This window comes from Saccostrea cucullata, unplaced genomic scaffold (genome assembly GCF_032062105.1).
Source record: "Saccostrea cucullata isolate Sc308-1 unplaced genomic scaffold, CSIRO_AGI_Scuc_v1 ctg476, whole genome shotgun sequence".
In the NCBI taxonomy this organism is placed as follows: Eukaryota; Metazoa; Mollusca; class Bivalvia; order Ostreida; family Ostreidae; genus Saccostrea; species Saccostrea cuccullata.
The window spans coordinates 14,717-36,939 of NW_026928220.1; the positions used below are offsets into that span (position 1 = coordinate 14,717).

At 31.5% G+C, this 22,223-nt stretch overlaps 1 protein-coding gene across 1 annotated transcript; it reads right to left on the reverse strand.

Annotated features, from left to right (window-relative positions):
• Positions 1-1,661: 1,661 nt before the first annotated feature.
• Positions 1,662-17,545, reverse strand: LOC134276808 (synaptic vesicular amine transporter-like). The gene is made up of 15 exons (XM_062759090.1): positions 17,413-17,545; positions 16,471-16,828; positions 13,677-13,735; positions 13,198-13,281; positions 12,907-12,999; positions 8,187-8,276; positions 7,818-7,919; positions 6,586-6,681; positions 3,769-3,847; positions 3,551-3,602; positions 3,289-3,352; positions 2,745-2,864; positions 2,560-2,605; positions 2,267-2,354; positions 1,662-2,038 (listed from the first exon to the last, which is right to left on the reverse strand). Exons 1-15 carry the CDS (start codon positions 17,543-17,545, stop codon positions 1,934-1,936), a joined length of 1,569 nt encoding a protein of 522 aa, XP_062615074.1. The 3' UTR covers positions 1,662-1,933.
• Positions 17,546-22,223: the final 4,678 nt, after the last annotated feature.

Consider the following 22,223-nt stretch of genomic DNA (forward strand, 5'->3'; position numbering starts at 1 on the left):
GCAGCAAACATTTAAGCATGCAAATGAGGTTTGCTGCAAGTCTGCAGCAAACACTGGATTTTTCAGATATGGAAACATTGCTGCAAGCTTGCGGCAAACATTGCTGCTAACTTGCAGCAAACAATTTCCGTATGGTTTTGGCACATTTCTGTGTACTAACAGCAAGTTCGCAGAAAGCCTTTGTCCTAACCTAAATCTGTTAATTTAAGAGAAAATCCACCACATATTTCTGAAATAATGCAATTTCATGAAGTTTTGATAGGTTCTCTTTATTGTCCTCGACAAAGCTTCCATATTTTTTTTTTTAATTTAAGTGCATTATAGTTTTTTGTATAGGAACAGAACATTAAGAAATTGAAATATAATTTTGTCTGTAATTACAGTTACTAATTCATTTGAAAACATTTAACTGATTTGGGTCCATTAATACATTTAAGAAGTATACATATATGATATTAAGATGAGGACTGAAATTCATAATAGACTTAGATTTGACCTAGCTGTTACTCAAACATGCTTTTAAGATTTTTTTTATATCAAAATAAAACAAAATCAGATCTTACCAGTTAGATATCATGGATGCCAATGAACACCTACATCCAGAGTTTTACACTTTTAATCATTCAAGATGGTATATATTCCTAACAAAATACTGAAACATGCACAGCTTCAATTCACACATTTCAAAATGGCCAGTTCTGTGTTGAACACAGTTCAATCTGTATTTCATTGGCTGATTTGACTTGTTTACTGTTCTTGCGAACTTCCTGCAAACATTCAAACCGTAAAATGTTTCCAGCTAACTTGCTGCGAACATTAAATTGGCGTGTATGTTTCATGCATTGTTCCTGCAAACAAGTTGGGTTCCTGCGAATTTGTTGCAAGCTTGCAGCAATTGCTGCGATGTTTGCCGCAAGATTGCAGCTAGTGGCAATCATCTGCGAACAAGAAAATTTTCTTTCTGCGAACAATGTTGTTTGCTGCAAGCTTGCAGCAGACTTGCTACAGGCCTGAAGCAAACATATCAGTTTGGTAAGGGATGTCAACAATTATTATATATACTACTACATCGTATTATTTATCATCTCATTTTATTCAAATTATTACTTTTAATATAAATAAGTTTGAAATAAAACCAATATAAATTCATTATAATAACTTTTAACACAATTTTTTTGTATTCTGTATTATTTTATACGTCTGTGAACTTCTGTCAAGCGTTTATAATACAAGGTATCTTTCGCTACACTAATACTCGGTTGACAAACATACTTAATTTGATCTTTTTTGTAGGATTTCAATAATAACTTAACAGTGATATTTAAAAAATGATAGCAAAGTAGAGGATATAATTAAATAATACGTGTATATCACATATTTTGTTAGTAAATATTACCTTATCACTCATACATACACCCATTTTGTCTGTCATCATCGTCAAAAAGTTACATGACAAAAACCATGTTTTTACAAAATAACATCGTACTTAAATGATTTCCTTTTTTCTAAGCATTGTTAAGTGACATTGTATCTTACTAACCATTTAAATATGACGTAATTAAAAACTTTGTTCTGAAGTATGCTTTAAAAACTGTAAGAGTAAGTCTCAAAATATCAACTTCTACATGTAAACAGAATAAAACAAAAATTTAGAAATATTGTAAGATCTATATGAAAATAAAAAAATAAAAATGCCTTATTAAATTTCATATGTATTTGTATATACTTACATATATATAACATTATAATATGGTCACAATCGGATCATTTAAACATTCTAATGCATATTCATGAGTTTGGAAGCATTAAAAGACATTGTTTTCTTTCAGCGAAGTCTTAAACCAATATTTCCAAATCGCCCAGACACATCAGAGTTTGGCGTATATCATTGTTTTGGGTCATAGTACAGATCACGTGGTACGCTGGCGTTCTACTAGTCGTTCCCGTACGGGTCTTCGACATCGGAAGTGGGTAAACTTTTCCCGGTCTGATTGTATGTGACATACTGGACAGGGCATTGGTCATTCATAATCAGCGACTGAAGATAAGAATATTACATAAAAATGTACATGTAGAGTTCAAAATTTTAAATTTTGGGGGATTTTACCTAAGTAATCATTTTTTGCCATTTTATGTAAATACATGATCGATTTTGTGTATCAACTCTTTTAAAGTTGAGTTTAGAAAAAATTAAGTAAAACAGGAGGCAAGACACTATAATGATTAAGGGATAAAAAGATTGATATACGAAGCTGAAATATTTTACCATCTTCTCTTCTCGTCCTGGGGGGTTCCGTATCCAGTATAGAAGTGGAGCGTAGATCAAGTTAATTATTGCTATTATCCATAGCATCCTACAGGTATACAAATTTTATTATATATAAGCAATGCCTTTATGTAAAAAAAAAAAGCACCAACAAATATATACTTAAGTCATATGCTTTAAACTTGAACAATTGACTGGCCACATTTTAGAACTTTTTATTCCTTAATTTGTTTCTTTAGTTTTAAAACACCTTTTTTTTTACAGTTTAAATTACAAAAAGTTTAATTGCTTACCAGTTAAATCCTATTTCTTTGACCAAGGTTCCACTAATTGCAGGACCTTGAAATAAAAAAAAATAAATAACACTGTCAATATTATACGATCTAACATTTGCTTCGTATATGCATAAAAGAAAGTGAACTGCAAAAATTACATTCATCGAGTGCAAAAATTTATTTTAATTTTATGCATTTCATACCAAAGGCAAATCCTAGACAAAAGGTGAAGTCTGCAATAGCATACACACTACCATACACAGAGACATGACGAAGATCAACAAGGTATCCCATGTGTGGCATCATAGAGGAATCCACCATACCTATACACAGTCAGGTAAACAGGTAAAAATAAGCTTACATGTATTAAAGACTAGTTCCTTATAGAGTTAAGCCATTGCAGTTCAATGTCATATATTCTGCCTCGAAGTGAATTTTTCATTCCAAAAACCATAATGGTTTAAAATCCCTTAAGTGCAATGAAATAGGCGAAGAAAAAAAAACTGTTTTCGATTAAAAAGATTTTAATAGTACAACACAAATCTGTGAACGGGCCTAGGACAGAGTTGGCTCAGGTGAATAGGAGGATTAAGCAACCCCTATACTTGTCACATTCGCCTTGCAATGATAATATAATGCAAATGACCAAATTTCGTAGAGAAATTAGTCTGACTTTCCGTAATAAAGATAACTTAACGCAGATAACTAAATTTTGTAGAAACATTTCACTCACTGTGCTTTTCTTACCTAATGCAAAACCAAGTCCAAAATTTGGTGCTATCAAATGATATATATTTTTTGAAAATGGAATCTGGAAAGAAATAAAATGGACTTATTAATATTTTTCATTCAAGAATTAATTAATGTATCGATATATAATTAAGATATGGACAAATGATTAAGTTAAAGAAAGTTGATCATAATAAAGATAGAAAATAAGATATCAATTGATAATTATAAATAATATATGATTACTACGATATCGATGGATAATATCGGAAACACTTACAGCTATTAAGCAAACTCCTATAATAATCAGTCCGATTAATGAACTGAGCCACCTGTAAAATTAAACCATTCCTAATCAATCATTATCAGCTTGAAGCCACACTAATAGAAAAAAAGCTTTACAAATATAAACAGCGTTTGATATCCTACAATAGTTCAAACGTCTACAAGAAATCTTTATTTTCTGTATCCATGTAACTATAATAAGATATGCCATACCTCCCCATTTTGTGGGCCAGTTTACCAAAAGTAGTTAAACCTATTAGGAATGATATACTGACTGGTAAAAAGATGGCCCCTGGAACCAATAGAATTCATTGTTAAAATTGAATACATGAATCATTCTTCTGGATCCAAAGTCTGTAACTTATGAATCAGCTATAAATAATGCAACCTTTTTTAAGCAAAAGTAAGATAGACATTTTTTTGATTATCATTATTAGTAATTTTATTATTTTATTATTTTTATTATTTTTTTTTTATTTTAATTTGTTAGTAGAATTCAAAAGAATAATCCCTTTAATCCTATAATCACCAGAATTAAATTTTTAACAATGTACATATTAGAGACATAATTGAACATTTAAAAGAACTTTCAAAAAATGTCAAAGAATTTGCATGGGAGAATGTTAAGAAAAGTTTTTTTTTCATTAATGTTCATTCATTTTATGATTGGATGAGTCTATATTGACCCTTATTTTTAAACGCACTATATGAGCCTAATAAATGCTTTACTGCATGCTTAACACTAGAAATAAGTACCAGATTTTTAATATAAAGAATGAATATATGCATAAAACATTTTTAAATTCATTTATAAGGTGAGAACCTCGTAAGTTATTAGAATTTGTTTCCGAACTTTTTATATAATATCTACAAACAATAAAATAAAATATTTAACAAGAGGCCCACGGGCCTTATAGGTCACCTGAGTATCATGTAACAACTTTCCAGCGATTGTATTTGGTTCGTGTTTTAATCCAAAAGCCATGAAATTCACAAATTTTGAAGGAGGCACCATTGCTTATCAAAGGGCAGATTTCAAAGCATTAATTTATTTTTAGTCAAAGTACCCCCTGGTACCCCTGACCCAGCGGCCCTGAAATTATCTATTTTGAAAGAGACCCCTTTCTTCATTATAAGGCCAGCATTTTTTTATGTTTAGGTTTAGTTATGGACATGAGAATAAAAAAGTCCCGAAGGAGAAGGAAATAAAAAAAAATTGATAAATCAATTATTAACATTTGTACATTCTTTTTTTATGCTATTCTAATAGGCTCCTTACCACTGGACACATAATGCTTACAAATAGGAAAGTAGAACATTTAATTGCTTATTTCATCATCTGCCAGTTTGGGCCAGTTATATTTATAAATTTTGTGATGTTGGTCAAAATATATTTTAAAAAATCAATTCTTTAAAAGTCTTTCAATATATCTTCATTTTTTAAATATGTGTTAGGTGAATGTGTAGACATTGTTCTAAAATTTACTTGATGCCTAAAATTATAATTCCTATCATAAAACAGACAGGGAGTATTGGGAAGTAGGGTGAACATTTTTTCAATTAAGTGTAAAATAATTTTTCTGGCTGATACAAATGACAAATGATACTACATGCCTGTATATATTTGTATATTCTTGCCGCCTTTTAATAGTTGAATTTTTTTTTATTTCTTCAGGTTATTGTTTATTTCTTCCTCAAATGGACTTAACTTCTCACATTGTTTTATTCATTACATCTGATGCATAAGCAACCCTTTTCTGAAGAATGATGCTTAGACTGTAAGCTATAACAGAGACCTAAACTGTAACAATGTCGCTGGCAATATGCAGTAGCTACCACGAGCAGTTTAAAACCTGGGGGAGGAAAATAATTCACAGACAGATACTTTTGAAAAGAATACATAATTATCTCACCAGCATGTCATTGTGCAGCAAAGTCGTCAGCATTTTATTTGTCCTTTGAACGGGTGAAACGTTTTGAATGGCACTCGTATCGATGAATTTTACACTAAACAAAGCTATCTTCTCAGATCTAGCTTTATTTATCCGCTTTTTCATCTTAAAACCGGAAGTGCGAGTTCGTAAATTTGAAATCTCGATCCCGACTCAAATTTGACATCGGAAAGAAAAAAAATTATTTTATTTTTTTCTGAAAATTCAAAACCTTGAGCGGAGGGTTTGTAAAACTGAAATATGTAATTAGATCATTAGTATATTAACCAGGAGCAAAGGATAAGATGTTCAAAGAATTCATGCATTTCACTATATAATCATTAGGGCCCCACCCTAAAACAAGAACCCCTGACCCTGGGGCCATAAAATTCACAATTTTGGTAGAGACACTCTTGCTCATCATAACTATGTACTTAGTTAGTTTATTTAATACCCAGGAGCAGAGAAGAAGATTTTCAAAGAATTCATGTATTTTCACTATATAATCAATAGAGCCCCGCCCTAACACCAGAATCCCTGACCCTGGGGCCATAAAATTCATAATTTTGGTAGAGGCACTCTTGCTCATCAGAACTATGTACTTAGTTGGTTTATTTAATACCCAGGAGCAGAGAAGAAGATTTTTCAAAGAAATAATGCATTTTCACTACCTACTTATTTATCCCCGCCCTAGCACTAGAACCCCTGACCACAGGGCCATGAATTTCACAATTTTGGTAGAGGACTCATTGCTAATTACAATCATGCAAACAGTTTGACTGCTTGATGTCCAGGAGTAAAGAAGAAGATTTTTAAAGATTGCATTAATTTTAGTGGTTTTTGCCCCACCCCTCAGGCCCCAGGGGGGCAGGGATCATGAAATTCACAATTTTTGTTCCCCTTCACCCATAAATGCTTTGTGTCAAATTTGGTTGATATTGGTTCAGTGGTTGCAGAGAAGAAGCTGAAAATGTTTAAATGTTAACGCACGACGGACGACGCACGACGCACGACGACGGACAAAACAGATAGCAATAGGTCACCTGAGTTTACTCAGGTGACCTAAAAATTTAATGCTATATGCAGGTATCATCAATACCTTGCTGCCATTCCGGAGATCCCATAGTCTCAAACATCCATATCGGCAGGGAGGGCTGCATCATCGCAATACCCAAGTAAGCAAACGTAATGGATCCTGAATTTATTTTGTAAACTTTCTCCAATCAATTTTTAAACAAAATAAACAGTCATCTCGATAGAAATAATTGAATTCTAATAAAATGTGTGAATAGCATTATGTTTAAAGTTTATCAGTTCAGTGATTTTGGATGTGAAAAATGCTTAAGTATTTTACCTAATAAACTTAAAAAATATACTAGTAAAATTCAGACCTCCACCTCCCATTTGAAACTGGTATATGATCAAATATTCCTTTGGATGAAAGAGTTTGTACATTATGTAATAGAGAGCACACAGCAGCAAATATCAGATTTCATTTGATTTTTGAATGTAAATGAAACTTTGAACAGCATCAGAAAGTACATGTATTTAATTCTTACACCCAAGATTTTGTAAAACTCCAAATAAACTTCTCAACCAATTTCGGCATATAGCATTTATATATCTTAAAATTTCTTTACAAACATAGCGATTATGAATTTTTTTCCCAAATATATCAATATACAATAAATTGTTTTTTAATTAATATAAGTTAATTAATACTTAAGGAATTTTTTAAAATATCATATATCGATATATATATATATATTATAGTAAAAATAGATACTTTGATTTACTTAAGTGGGAAAAAAGTAATTAACTAGAGTAAACTGTAGTTAACTACAGTACTTGCTATTAATGTAAAGCAGATAAACTGTGCATAATTATGCTGGAGGTGCATATTCCAAAATTGTCAGGGGTCAGGGGTTCTCGTGTTAAGACAGGGCGCAATTGAATATATAGTGAAAATGAATTAATTCTTCTCCTCTGCCTTTGAGTATTAAGCTGATAAACGATATGATAAGGAATGGTGCCTCTTTCAAAATTGTCAATTTCATGGCCCCTGAGGTAGAGGTCTGGTTTTAGGGTGGGGCTCCATTATGTAGTGAACACACATTAATTCTTTGAAAATCTCCTCTACCCTGGGTATAATTATAATTATGTAATTAAACAGTTATGATTAGCAATGGTGACTCTTTTAAAATTGTATATTTCATGGCCTCTAGTTTAAAACAATCCAAATTCAATTGATGTTTACCTATAAGACCCGTGGGCCTCTTGTTTTTTTTCTAATGTTCTGTTACCCACTACGAGGATTGTAAAATACCTTACCCGCTGTTATAAGTATATATGGATCCCTCAGAAGCTCTGATAAGGAAGCCCCTGATTTAGACTCGGGCTTTACAGATGGCTGCAGCATAAACATCCTAAGTACTACAAATCAAAGCATGCTCAGTTAATACTATTCACTTGGGCTCATCTATACTGTACATGTATACAGGGTTATTTTCGCCCTTTCACACTTGCAAACATTTTTTGTTCCGTATTAAATTGGTTCAGAAAAACTTCTGTTTAAGATTTTTTTAATGTCTTATTTGAAATTTGCCTACTTGAGTTGAGGGCAAAAGGTGCGAAAATAGAAGGGGCGACAATTTTTTGTTATAATGTAATCTCATACAGTTAATAAAGTGGTGAACTTACAGCCGCCTACTAGGGCAAGGGATGATAGAATGAGAAAAGGTGCTTCTTTTCCAGCAAATTCATATATGGTACCCCCAAATAATGGCCCAACTGTAAAAATAACAATAGAAATAAAAAAAAAAAATAGCAAGCCTTCTTTTTGGTGTTACTGATTTTAATATAATTATGTTCAGTTAGAAATATTTGAAAGCATTACGAATTTAATTAGAATTTATATAAAACTGTAAGAAAAGGAATCAGTATCAAATTTTTAATTTGGCATTTTGGAACTACTCAGCATGATATATCATAACATATACGTAAGAATTTAAAGTGCAATGGTGACGCCAAAGTTCGATGGTCTCGCCAAAATCCGATGGCCTGCGCCAAATCCCGATGGCTCACTGTCTTACGGACGCCAAAGTCCTATGGTCACCACTGTATACAAAGTGCTAATCGAAAATCTACTTGATTTGGATCACTAGCTATATTTGTTTGGATCATTCGAAGTTTCTATCTGCACATTTAGACAAAAAATATGCTTTAATATACGTTTTTTTTTTACTGATAATAAAACTACTTCAAACAATATGAGACTTCTTCTTGGTATATTTAAAGATTATCATATTTTTGTTTCATCTACCCCTCCATAAACATCGGTAGCACGCGTTTTTCACGCATCTAATCATCCACTGGAATGGACTGATGACATTATTTCAATAAAACATTTATTGTAATGTTTAATTTGAATCCTTATCAAACGTAAGCTATCAAATTTGACTACAAGGTCTTCTTTATATCTTGACAATTACATCAAATAGGCACCTACCCAACTTTTCCAGAGCTATTTTAGGTTTGCGTAGAAAATATCTAGAAAGCTATCTTTGTTGTCTTGACAGCTATATACTTTTTTCGAGTATACATATCGCATATAGGCCTAGTGCAATTTGTAAAATAATTTATTGACGTTACTTTGTGTTTAAAACAGTACTGTACAATATTTTCTTAATTCCTCAGACTCCTCTTCCATTTCAACAATGGCCCAGTCCATAGAAGGTCCATGTGTCATATGCTCACCTTAAGCGTTTTATGTTCAATAGGTGAGTGTGATACATATGTATTTATATAAATTATGGAAAAGTAGTGTGGCCTGTGGCAACGCACTTTGAATTTTTTTTCAAAGTGCGTTAAATTTTGGAACACACTCAACACACTTTGAAAAAAAAATTCAAAGTGCGTTGAGAGTGTACATCAACATTTTTTACCATGGGGACATTTAACGCACTTTGAAAAAAAAATTATAAAACAAAAACTCAAGACTAAAATTTTAATAATAGAGAGAATCAATTTAATTGTAATAATTATATCTTTCGAAAATCTTTTTTAATTTACATGTATTGATTTAACCTCAGTGAGAACAAGGAGAAGACGAATAAAATTAAAGTCTCTCACACAACTCTTTTTTTCTTATACATGTATATAGCCGTCGGTAGCAAATTGAAAGTAGACCCCCCCGCAACGTAAGCCCCAAATTTCAATGAACATATCATGTATATCTTTGCAAAACATTTGTGTTTCGAAGCTCCCCCCACCTTTCACTGTACCGATGCCTTTGTGACACCCAAATATATGTATTTGCATAACTAGTATGATGTTGAAAACTTTCAATGTCTTATTTTACATAAAATGCATGGAAACTGGAAAACATTAAGTACAGTAAAACATTTAAAAGATAAAGAATTTTCAAAGTATGGAAAAATCAAAATTGCTCACTGTCACATCCTGAAGTTACCTTATCACCGAAAAGTTATCCAAAAGATTCAATTATTTATCATACCTAAGATTTGCAAGAATATTGACCAAGTCATGCCCATTTTTTTTCAAAGTGCGTTAATATGGTCGATATTAACGTACTTTGAAAAGAAATTTTATTTTTGCAAAGTGCGTTGCTTGGTCCCTAATTTAACGCACTTTGAAAATTTTTTTCAAAGTGCGTTGTAACATAGCTATAAAAATTTATTTTTGAATATGAACGGATCAGGTTTCTATTTGAAGTCTTGTGTTTAAATTACGGAAAAGTAAATGCATTGTGTTTTTTTTTTTAAATGGCGTCCGAACCAATTCTATCTAAAAGTCGAATATTTCTGAAATAAAAAAAGTGAGGATAATGAGCATTGATTTATGTCGAAAAATATGCAAACAATACAAACATTTGAGCAGGGCATAAATACGGATCCCCCCTCCCCGGAATACCAGAGATGGCTAGGAGGAGTAAGCATCCCTTGTTGATCGGTCACATCTGCTGTGAGCTCTATGTATTGATCAAGTAAACGTAGCATTTCGTAATCAAATTAAGTATAAAAACAAAGGTATAACAGTTGGGTGAAAGAAGAAAGGAAAAAAAAACGACCCAAGATAAATTAAATGATAGGTTGAAAAACATTATTTGTCTCAACAAATTCGTTTCTTTATAGCAAACTGACACACAAACATCAAGAAGACACTGTAACATATCGTGGTTAACGCATTCAGTATTACGCCTATCATGAGCTTTGGAAAAAGTTCGATTAGCTTGTGAAGCCCTTTTTTCCGTTTTTACATACCTTTAAACATAAGTGAAAATATATTACGTGTATTTATCAATAAGTTATTTAATGACATAAACTTGAGACAATGTCTTTGGATTAAACTCCCCCTATATACGCCTTCATTCTTCAAGAAGTATTCTAGGCAAATCAAACATAGCATTTCTGCATCAATCGCGACAAAACGCAAATCAAGTATCGCACAAACACCAGCGATAATAGCACATTTCATCAAATTCTATAATTATTTTTTTCTGTTTTACTTCTTTCGACTGATAAATGTTTCTCTTGTGATAATGAATGCCAATATTTTTTTCAAAACTGTTTAAATCGCGATAATTTTATCAAAAAACAATAAATCTTAATTTCATGCAAATCACAAAAACGATCCGAAAAAAGTATAGCCATCGCAAAAATATGTTGCAAACATAGTATAGCATTCACTCAAAACAAGAATAGCTCAATTTCTCTAAAAAGCGTTATTTATCGAAATCAGATGATGTTTTGTGGGAGAATTGAGGCGAAAACTTAGATACAATCACTTTTACAACAGAATATAGTTTGAAAAAATTAAGAACAATAGAAATAATTCAAAATGAGTGAAAATCACGTTTTAACTTTGTAAAGGAGAACGGTATCGAATTTCTAACATGTTTCAACTTAAAAATTTTCTCAAATAAATTTACATTAATTCTTTAAAGGTTTAATAAGTTTTTTAATTTCTTAAGGTCAAGATCTAGTAAATGAAGGGTGCCTACAGATTTATCAAATTCAAGAAATAAATTCCTTTAATGATGCTTTATAACTTTAGCTTGGTCAAAAATGGTGTTTCGGGGCATAATTTGTAGGAAAATAAGATGAAAACCATATTTTAAACTGTCATTTTCAATGAAAAATTAAGAAAATTAGTCATGAATATGGGAGTTTTTTCCATGTCACACAAACAAAATATATCCAGATTGCCTACAGTCTTTCAGAAAACGGTAATTTGTATGTTCTTGGTCTCTTCTTTTAAATAATGTTAAATTTAATATAGGTATCCGGACTACTTTTCAGGTGATTTCAAATTGAACTCCATGAAAATACTTTAATTTCTACATAATTGTATTAGAGCCGTAAAGTACGGGAAAAAGAAAGTTGAAAGTGATTATGACGTCATAATGGATCTAGCACCAAAAAGTTAGTCTAAGGACATTTACTAGATCTTGACCTTAAAGTTACTTTTACCCATATTTTGCCTGCAGAATTTTTTTTTTACCCATAATGCATCAGAGTACCCAAAGCAATATCGCAAGTGATCCAAATCAAGTAGATTTTCGGTTACCACTTTGTATACAGTGGTCACGCCGAAGTACAATGCCTCGTTTCCTATGAGACGAGTTTTGCTAAAGTACGATGGTCTGATACGCCAAGGCTCGACGGTGTGGAAGAACTATTAAAATTTATGGCGTCATAATAGTCCAACGTCATGACGCTGTCCTGCATTCAGATTTCATTTATTCAGTATTCATCTCGCATACAATTGTACTGATTTTGATTTGCTTATTGTTTTTACCCACCAGAGGTCTTAGGGTTAGTCCTCGTATACAATGCGACTGATAAGGGTTAGTCCTTGAACGCTAACACGTTTCTAAAAACCCACTCAAGAGATTTTGGGATAGTCCTTACGCACCGTTGGACTGATTAAGATCAATCCTGCACCCAGCCAAGTTATTTAGGTTACATGTATATAGTTGTTTCGTTTTTCGACTGATAAGTGTTCGTTTTGCACCTATATCCAAAAGATGAGGGTTAGTCTTTATATTCTATGAAAATTTGAATCTATTTTTTAAAAATTGGTACTTGGCATAGAGCTGCATCGCAGTTTGGCACAGCAGTACTATGACGTAATAAACATTAATTGTTTTCCGCACAGGGATAGATAACTTACAAAAAATTCTCATTACTCAGTGAATTTATTGTACATGCAATTAAACACCGAAATCAAAACCTCAAAAGCATTCATTTTAACATCATTCGTAATAAGTAACTGAACACCAGCGCAAGGCTGGCATGAACTCATATAGTATACCCATAGCTGCTAGCTCACATAAAACATAAATAAATGAAAACAATGGCTAGACCACCTAAAGCAAGTTTTATCCAAGTCAACTTACCAATGGCCCCCATGGCCAGACCCCCTAAAGCCAGACACATAACATTCCCTCTTTCTTTGTCATCTGGGTAAGTCATTGCCAACATTCCCATTCCTAATAATAGCATATGACAAAATTTCAAAAGATCACGGGTATGTGTGAGTATTATTGTAGCCAAAAAGGTATATGCACTTAGATATTTTCATTAAAAAATTCGAATCTTGTATGCACTTACAGCTTACCTACAATTAAATTTATCATTATTCGATTTGATGGTTTTTTTTAATACGGATAAATCATTTTCAGATTTACCTGCGACACTTGAGCAGGAGGAACTAATTCCTTGGACTGCTCTAGCAAAAACAAGGACCCAGTAATTCTCCCCAAAGGCAAATACTTAAAGAAACAAATATGCAAAGGTGAGAATGCAAAATATGTAGAAAATACTAAAAAACAAATATATATAGGTGAGAATGCAGAAAACATGTCATAATATTTTCCCCAAATCAGAAATATGCTTCGGAAAAAGGTGTTCCTTTTTAATTTGTTTTGTTCTAATTCTTCATTGTGTGTGGGTTTTTTTTTTGAGTTCTGCTACATGTAATAAAATGAACGATTTAAGATTAACTTTCTTGATTTGTATAACCATGCCTGATTTATACAGTGCTAGTACTTGTAAGTTACAGGTATTGTAATGTAGAGATAGGTTTCTTTTTTATCCTGAAAGTCTGATTATGCCATTAACAAATTTTTACACTCTTTCATCGTATTTAAGAAACCTCTTCATTTACCGATTGTAGATACGAACATAACCACGAACCCTGTTAACATTGGAATCGTGTATCCAACCCTGAAAGGGAAAGACAGAAACGTATAGTGATCGTTTATTATTAAAATAGAGGTAAAAATTATAAACAAAAATGTAATGTAACCTCCCAAAAGTGGACGATTTAGAATGCGCAGATGGTATGCAATTGAATCTGTAGAAAAAATTCTATAAGATTTGGAGTCTAAAAAAATGTAATATGAAGATGATAAACAATAATTATTTAAAGATTTATTAGACATTACATAAACATATTTTGAACAGAGCCAACTCGGCTCTGACCACAAAGTTTTGATCAGATGCCATGGAGAGGTAAGCATCCGCTGTCATCGGAACACACCACCGTGTGTCCCTTGTCAATATCGGATGAAGAGAAAATGTGAAGAAAATCCGGTGTAAAAATGATGGATTTTACAATCTATAGGGATGACGTGAGTCAACTTTCCATCTATCAAAGACTGAAATTGTAAAAATTCAGTAACCAGTCATTGTATCAACAATACAATTTGTCATAGTTGAATCTTATGCTTAATTATAACTGAGAAAATGTTAATACAGGAACTGTGGATCTAATCCGCGATAGAGAAGACAATCTTTCGCTACTCGAATTATATTGAACCATATCACAATCATAAATTTAGAGTTTATAAACCATAACGTTTAAGTTAATAATAAATTATTCATTGGGTGGGGTTGCAACAAGGGATTACAAGGAAATATGCAGGAATACAACACTAAAATTTAGCAGATTCGCAACATTTCAATCATATGTTCAACTCAACAACGACAAAATTTATATAACTCTTTATATTTATGTAAAGATTTCCAGATTACAACTAGCTGTTTGAAAGCATTTCTTCCACAAAACTGCAAGATATCAGTTTTTTGTGAGGAGCTTTATTAAGTATCTTCTTGATGAAGAGTTTTATTCTATTTTTAGTTTCAGATAGTATTTTGAATGGTTTCAACAGAAATGGTTTATTTTTTTTGGTTAGAAGTTAATACTGAATTTATGTACGTGGAAAATTGATCACACTATGTATATTATAGTATACTATCTGTTCTTTTTTCTTTGATGTTATAATGAAATGATTTGATGTTGAGTACAGTATTTTTCTTTCGTTAAAACGTTGTGTCCCCATAAATTTCAAATAAGAAGGTTGCTTAAAACGACATCACAAATTTGAAGTGCAATTAAACGAGAAACCTGCAGGAAGTTGATGTAATTTACTGGGAAACGGTTTTACACAATAAAATTAATGACTTGATTACAAAATTAATCCGCGCTTTAATAAAACTACTTTCAATAACTTATGAAATCGACATTCACTTAAAGACATTTTATGTACTGATGGCTAAAATTTCAAAGCACCCAGTTATGATTAGTCAAACTATTGTTGTATACAGGGTTATTTTCACCCCTTTTTATTTTGAGTTCGCTCTTTTACACATGCAAATGATTTTGCCCTGTTTTAAATTTGCCCAGTCACAGTTGTGTTTAAAAAATTATACTGTGTTTTTGAGTTCAACTCGTTTTATATTCGCCCAAACACGAGTAGGACAAAAGGGGCGAAAATCAAACCGGGGCGAAAATTTCCCTACATACAGAATTCTACATCATTAAGGTCTTTCCTACCTCACAATTCTAATGGTTCAAAGAACAAAAACTGCATTTATTTTCATTTCATATACTTTAAATTTTTCAATTATTGCAAAAAATATATACTTGTAGGTCGCCATATTATTGAAGATGAGGGACATAAATAAACAAAGGTATATGTCAACAAAGAAAAACTCGCACAATTTTTGTAAACAGTATTATGAAAAATATGTAAAAACTGGTTAAAATACATAATTTCGATGCTGAATGTTCCGAAAGACTTCCTACTTATTAGATACTTTTGAATTGGGAATATCAGGGAAACTATTTTACATTAAAAGTACAATAAAGCAAATGCCTGATTGAAGAGACCTGAGAAGGAGTTATTGCCCTTGTCAACATTTTTTAAAGATTGAATAATTAATTAAATAAAGAAAATATGCATTTTAAAAACTCTTTTACTTAACAATGTTTATTAGTACACTTATTGAAAAGCATTCCTCCAAAAGCTATTGTTCTATCAGGTCTTAATTTAAACTAAAAACCTTTTTTTTTTGCAAAAACCTATGGCATTGTGAAATTACCTGAAGGCACCGACGCAGTTCTTAGTGGAAAGAATATAAAAATATCAGTAGCGTAAAATCATGGGGATTGATTAAACGCATACCTGTGATTAAAAGAGATCGCAAAATGGTGATCTGATATATAATGATGAGCAATACACACTGAAACCAAAAAGTAAATGTTTCTTAAGAGCATCAATTGCCTTGCACTACTTGCAGGAAAAGTTAATATTATGACGCATCAGTTAAAAATTGACATACCTTCCGATATTACAGTCCCCAACTTCAAAGACATTTCTACCACAAGTAATGGTAGCTGGAGATGAACAATTTGAATTAAAACTTTAATTTGAATAGTTATTTTCAAGCAATGGAGTTTTATTACCAAATGTCCTTCAATTCCTATTTTAACATTTTTTGACCAAAAACTAAGCATACACCCCTCGAAGGTGGTTGTAAGCTAAGTATATGGTGGAAGAATTTCCACCTGATGGAATATATATTCCCATAATGGCAAAATGAAAATAAATGATTAAAATTAATAGTTCTCTAATAAATTAATATGAGTTCTAATACTTCTCTCGCTCTCTCATTACCTATTAGTCAGATGCCCAATAAACGGATTGGCAATAAGCTGTATTAATGCCTTTGATGAAAACATCAGTCCAACTTCTACATTCTCGTTGGTTAATTCTGCATGTCGTCGAGTCTTGATTTGAATTTCATCCACATCTTGAATTCTTTCGATCATTGTCTGGTTAACGCAGTCCATTCTGTTCTGACTCTCTGCATAGCTTAATCTCTTGTTGTAGGTACTCTCAAGTCTTTGGATATTTGAATGTAATGTTACATTCATAGGAACACACGTGGTAATTAGGGCAGTTTTGTTCACTGTTTTATTCACATATTCATACGGACTCTTCAGTTTCCTCAAGAAATTTGGTATAATTGGCACTAAGATATACAAAATGTTTAGACATTTTGCATGAAAAAAATACATGTATATGAATTATAATGAAAACTGATATTAAATAATATTGATAATATTGTTTTTATAGAGACATAACATAAAGGCAAATTCAGGGAAGAAATTCTTTTGTCTTTTACCAAGAGTTCATGAAATGGAAAGTCTACCGAATATCTTCCTCTGCATTATACCAGGAGAAGCCTCTATACGGGAAGCATTTAATCATCACATTGTATAAATGAACTACTGTACTTTTATTGACATTACTGATTATATTCTTTTTGTAAAGGTTTAAAATGTATAAAACTAACAGTTAGATTTGATGTCAGTGCTTTTATATTAATTTTTTTTAATCTGTTGATATTCTTTTTGAAAAGGCATGAAAGTATCAAAATAATTATTTTGTCAAGTCTCATTCGACCACAGGAGTAGGCTTATCAGTATCTATTCAGCTGGCAGCCGAATGTCACTCCTAGAAAGCTGTGTTTTCACTGTAGCTTTTTTAGTGATTGATTATTTGATTTGATTTTATATTGATTATTTTATTGTTTGATGACGGTTTGATACTGACCGACAACAGAGAGAAGCATGCTGTCTAGGAAAAGTGCGATGAAAACGACGACAAGAATGAGATACCGAGACTGGCGACATCTGTTGATGCATTCCGACATCTTACTAAGGGAGACTACCTCCTTCACCGCCATATTCTCTCGTCCAAATCTGTAAATATGTAATGAAGCAAGGAATATAATGATAACATTATGACCATAAACTGTACAACTAGAATACAACTTTCCAACTACGAAACAAACAAGTAACATATACAGTGTAGTCTGTTAATATGAAGAAGATATGAAGAAGATTTAAATAACGAGCAGTGATCAACGAGTTGTATATCATACATCCGTCTACACCGATGTCGACTGATTACACTGAACAGTGACTAAGTCCTGCCCTGTTATATAGGGGTCTGCAGGTATAGCGATTTTCCGAACAAAAAAGGCGGACATATGCCTTTTACGAATCGTGTTCAGCTTTAAAGTAAGGTAATAACAATGATTACCCTGTAAAAATTACGAATCGTGAATAGGAGAAAACAAGGAATCCTGGAAGAGCCTGTCGTGGGACAGATATTTAGGAATACTAAACTTCATCTGTTGTCATGTTTAATGTGAGCATTTTAAATTGTTCAGAAGAACGGAGTTATTTATTCATGGTCCAGATTCGATGAAAAAAGGTTGTATTTGCATACAAGGTCATCATAAAAACATACAAAATGCGAAATACAGACATTAATCGAGATACCACTTAAAATCTGTCATATCGACTTATATTTATCGGGTACCTGTCCTGTCTAAGGATTGATCGTATTTAGAATGTGCTCTTGAGCAATGAAACTGAAAGATATACAATTATGTTTGACTTTGTATTTAAATGATAAAGCACCCTGCGTGGGCTGTAGGGCTTATGTATTGTTATAAAGGGAGCTTAGTCAGGGCCCCATCCCTGGTAGCTGTCCTACATATCAACTGTTGATTGTTATAAGTCTAGGAAATAAATGTTTAATGAAAAAAAACTACATACGTGATGTATACAGCGGTCCTTTTAAAAAAAAAATATTTTGATAAATTAAGAAAGGAGGCGCACTTTTTTCTTGAGTCATCATTTCGATGTACAATTGTTTCTCTGAAGTGTTGCTTAGTATGTCGCCAAAGCGACAAAGTTTGACAAAGCCATAACCATTGGAACAGGGGAAAGGGGCACTGAAGTCTGCCCCTCCCCAAATAATTTTGCCGATATACCGGTATGATATACGATAGAAAACACAGCCACTATATGCTAGAGCACTCTCAATAATAACCTGTTATGTTCTAATTCGTTACTTGAATATCAACGTCATTAATTGACACTTGATCATATATGACGCACTTTCCGTTTACTGCACTTTTAATTATGTATCCTGCTCTTTCATCATAATAATTGTGACAGGGTTAAGAAAATATCATTGAGATTACGCAACAAAATTAACTGGACAAATATTTATAAACGATTACAGATTTCTTTCAAATCCATGAAGTCAGTACAGCGTTCGTTTCGTGTTCAGGAGGTCGTGAGTTCGTATTTGGGCCGCAACTGACCTATGGGTAGCAAATGTTCCTTCACCATGCGTTCGTCAAGATGAAGTGAATATGCGTCGGGTCTCAAAAAACCGAGGCCCCTTGTCACGGTAGGCGTTGGCAAGACAAAGATCCCTCACTGCTCTATTGCCCTGAGTTATAGTCAAAATTTGAAGCCCTTCACCGGTATATGTTGACGTCCCTATATGAGTGAAATATTCTCGAATGGGACGTTAAACAATATACAATCAATAAATCAAATCCATGATAGCAAATATGAAAATAAAATTTAATTTAAACTTCAGAATCAAGTTATTATTCATTCTGCATGTGTTTAACAAGAACCTTCATTATACTGCATTGTCAAAATATATTTTGCAAAAAGATTTCGGAGTTGACTTTCTGAATGTTGAAATTATGAAAGTAAATATATTTCTTCAGTTAAAAATACTTAGTTTCATGATCACTGGAAAATAAACTTTATCTTTTATTTAATCTAACTTTACCCATCTTTTTTCCCAAGACTTTAGTTTAAAAAAATTCCTTTCTATTTATAAAAATACTTTAAAAGCATTAAGGCTCTGATATATTTGATAATACTGAAATTTAAATTGTCAATATGACAATTTGAGTTAACTCAATATTATTTTAATTATGTCCTAAGAAAGAAATAGCCTTACCTATTTGAATATAAATCTCAGTTTCTGTGACTTTGGTATTTTTGTATTTGTCACAACTATAGCACCAGCTAAATGTTCTGTATTCCACTACTTCATTTGTTCATAATTAAGCTCTTGACACAACTAGAACTGAAATTTGTACAATAACGTGGAAAAATCAATTCTTTTTTCATTGTATATTTATATATAGAAAATACTAAATGATGTGTGCAGCAATCAAAACATATAAACTGACAGATGGTAGCATAATTATTCTTTTATTACAGAAGAGACAATTGACAGATGAAAAAGAAATAAAAAGTTAAAATGGAATTTTCGAAAATGATGTGCATCATATTTATAACTTCTTAAAGTAAAACCTTGAAAGTTAACCTCTTTAAATATAACAAGATTAAGGGTTGATCCAAAAGTTATGTCACCACTTTGATAAAATTGAATATCTTTGGATATGGCTCTTTTTCCGAAGATTTAATGTGTTTGTCTTTTTCATTCCAAGAAAAATACACTTTCAAGCGTGACGTTTAGTTGTGACACGGCGACACCTCCTATGTTTTATGTTTTGAACATCTATAAAATAAATTCAGTTAGACATTATTAAATGTAAAATTCAATGTTATTTAGACGGATATCTGTATCTTTTGGTATATTATATTTGATTATATGACACCAAAAACAAAGGATATGAACACTGTGACGTTACTTTCGGATCAACCCTCGTACATTTTATACGTAATAAATTAACGTAGTTATATTACATTTAGAACTAACTTAAAATATAACAATGGAGGAATATAATAATTATAGAATTCTGTGGAATTTACTACAACTTTATAATGTATGTTCTCACACATGGACACTGGTTTTAATACAATAGTAACATTCTGTACAAGGTTGATAAATTATTTTCTAATTGAGAAATATTATTTCATCCATACACATTTAATTAAAATACATTGCAGTAAAATTAGATATATATATATATATATATATATATATATTATATATATATATATATATATATATATATATATATATATATATATATATATATATATATATATATATATATATATATATATATATATATATACATATTTACTAGATCTATTAATAGGCATTTTTTCGGCATTAAAGTAGGATTCTTCTCTCACAAAACTGTATTTCTTGTATTTAAAAATTAATGAAATTTTCACAGAATCATGAAGACAATATGACTAAGTGATGGTATTAGTTTGATTAGTTTTGGCCTTTTATATCAGAGTCAAGGTCAGGTAAAGATCAAAACCTTTTACCTGGTCATTAAAAATAAAAATAACTGCATCCAATCATGAGATAGGGTCTTCTATTTCAAAAGATTAGATGTTTTTCTTTTTGAACAAAAAGATATAACCATATAAGGTCTATAAGATGGTATTACCAAATTGACACAAATAGTTTAACAAAAATGGAATTTTCTCTATTTTTAAATTTTTTTTAGGATATTTAAGTTATTTTAATATGTTTATATTATAACAGTTATCTGTAGGTGCTATACATTCTGTTTGGTTCAAATTTTGCAATCTACTTTTTTAGAATCATTAATTCAATACCGATAAACCAGTTAAAGATATCGAAAAATTAAGACCTTCAATGTGAGAGGCCAGAACAAACACTACCTATTGTTATACCCTTATAATTATCCTTCTATATATTTATTACTAATAAAAAGTCCAACGAAAGAAATGTTTATTACATCTGTCTAACAATTTCACTTTTAACCGCTCTTACATAAGAATTGTTAGACCGCAAAATCACTGTTACTGTTACGTGACAAGTAATTAATCATCGTTCAATACCGGCTACGCGGAAATAGCAAAGATAAGAGCTAAAAGAGCTGTAGCAAACAAAAAGGTAAGGAAGAAGGGAAGAGTATTTTTGAAATAAATAATTTTGTGATACAATAAATATATAATTAATTTTGTTCTTTCTCATCGTGATATTTTATTCACTGATTAAGCCATAATTTTCCATATATACAGTAATTGATAAAATATATATATTAAATTGATATCTTAATAGCAGTGAATATAACAAAACATATATATATATACCTGTATATATATATATATATATATATATATATATATATATAAATGTTAATATATATAAATCATGTTCAGACTCTCCAGTGTGCGTATATTATAGTTAACTTTCAACTTTTGTTTTCTTTAGGTTTGTATTTCAAGACGTTATGTAAATACTTTCTATCCTTAACCCTTATACATTAACTGAAGTTGTTTAAAAACCTTCATAATTATATCGAATATCTTCTCAGAAAGACTAGTTGTAATGTTATCCCAATCTGCATGTTAATTTGCCACACCATCTCCTTTGCACTCATTTTAAGCAGTAGACAATTCATCATTCAGAATGTGAATAGCTATATACTCTAGTTTGCAGTTATGTGTAAAGTCTTACGTTACGTCACAATCATTTTGGTCAGGTGCATCCAACGTAAACAATTCACGTAATTGGTCAATTCATATTTTCAACATAGACACGGAAATGGTCTGTTGCAACCAATCAGGGAAAAGAAAAAAGTTCCA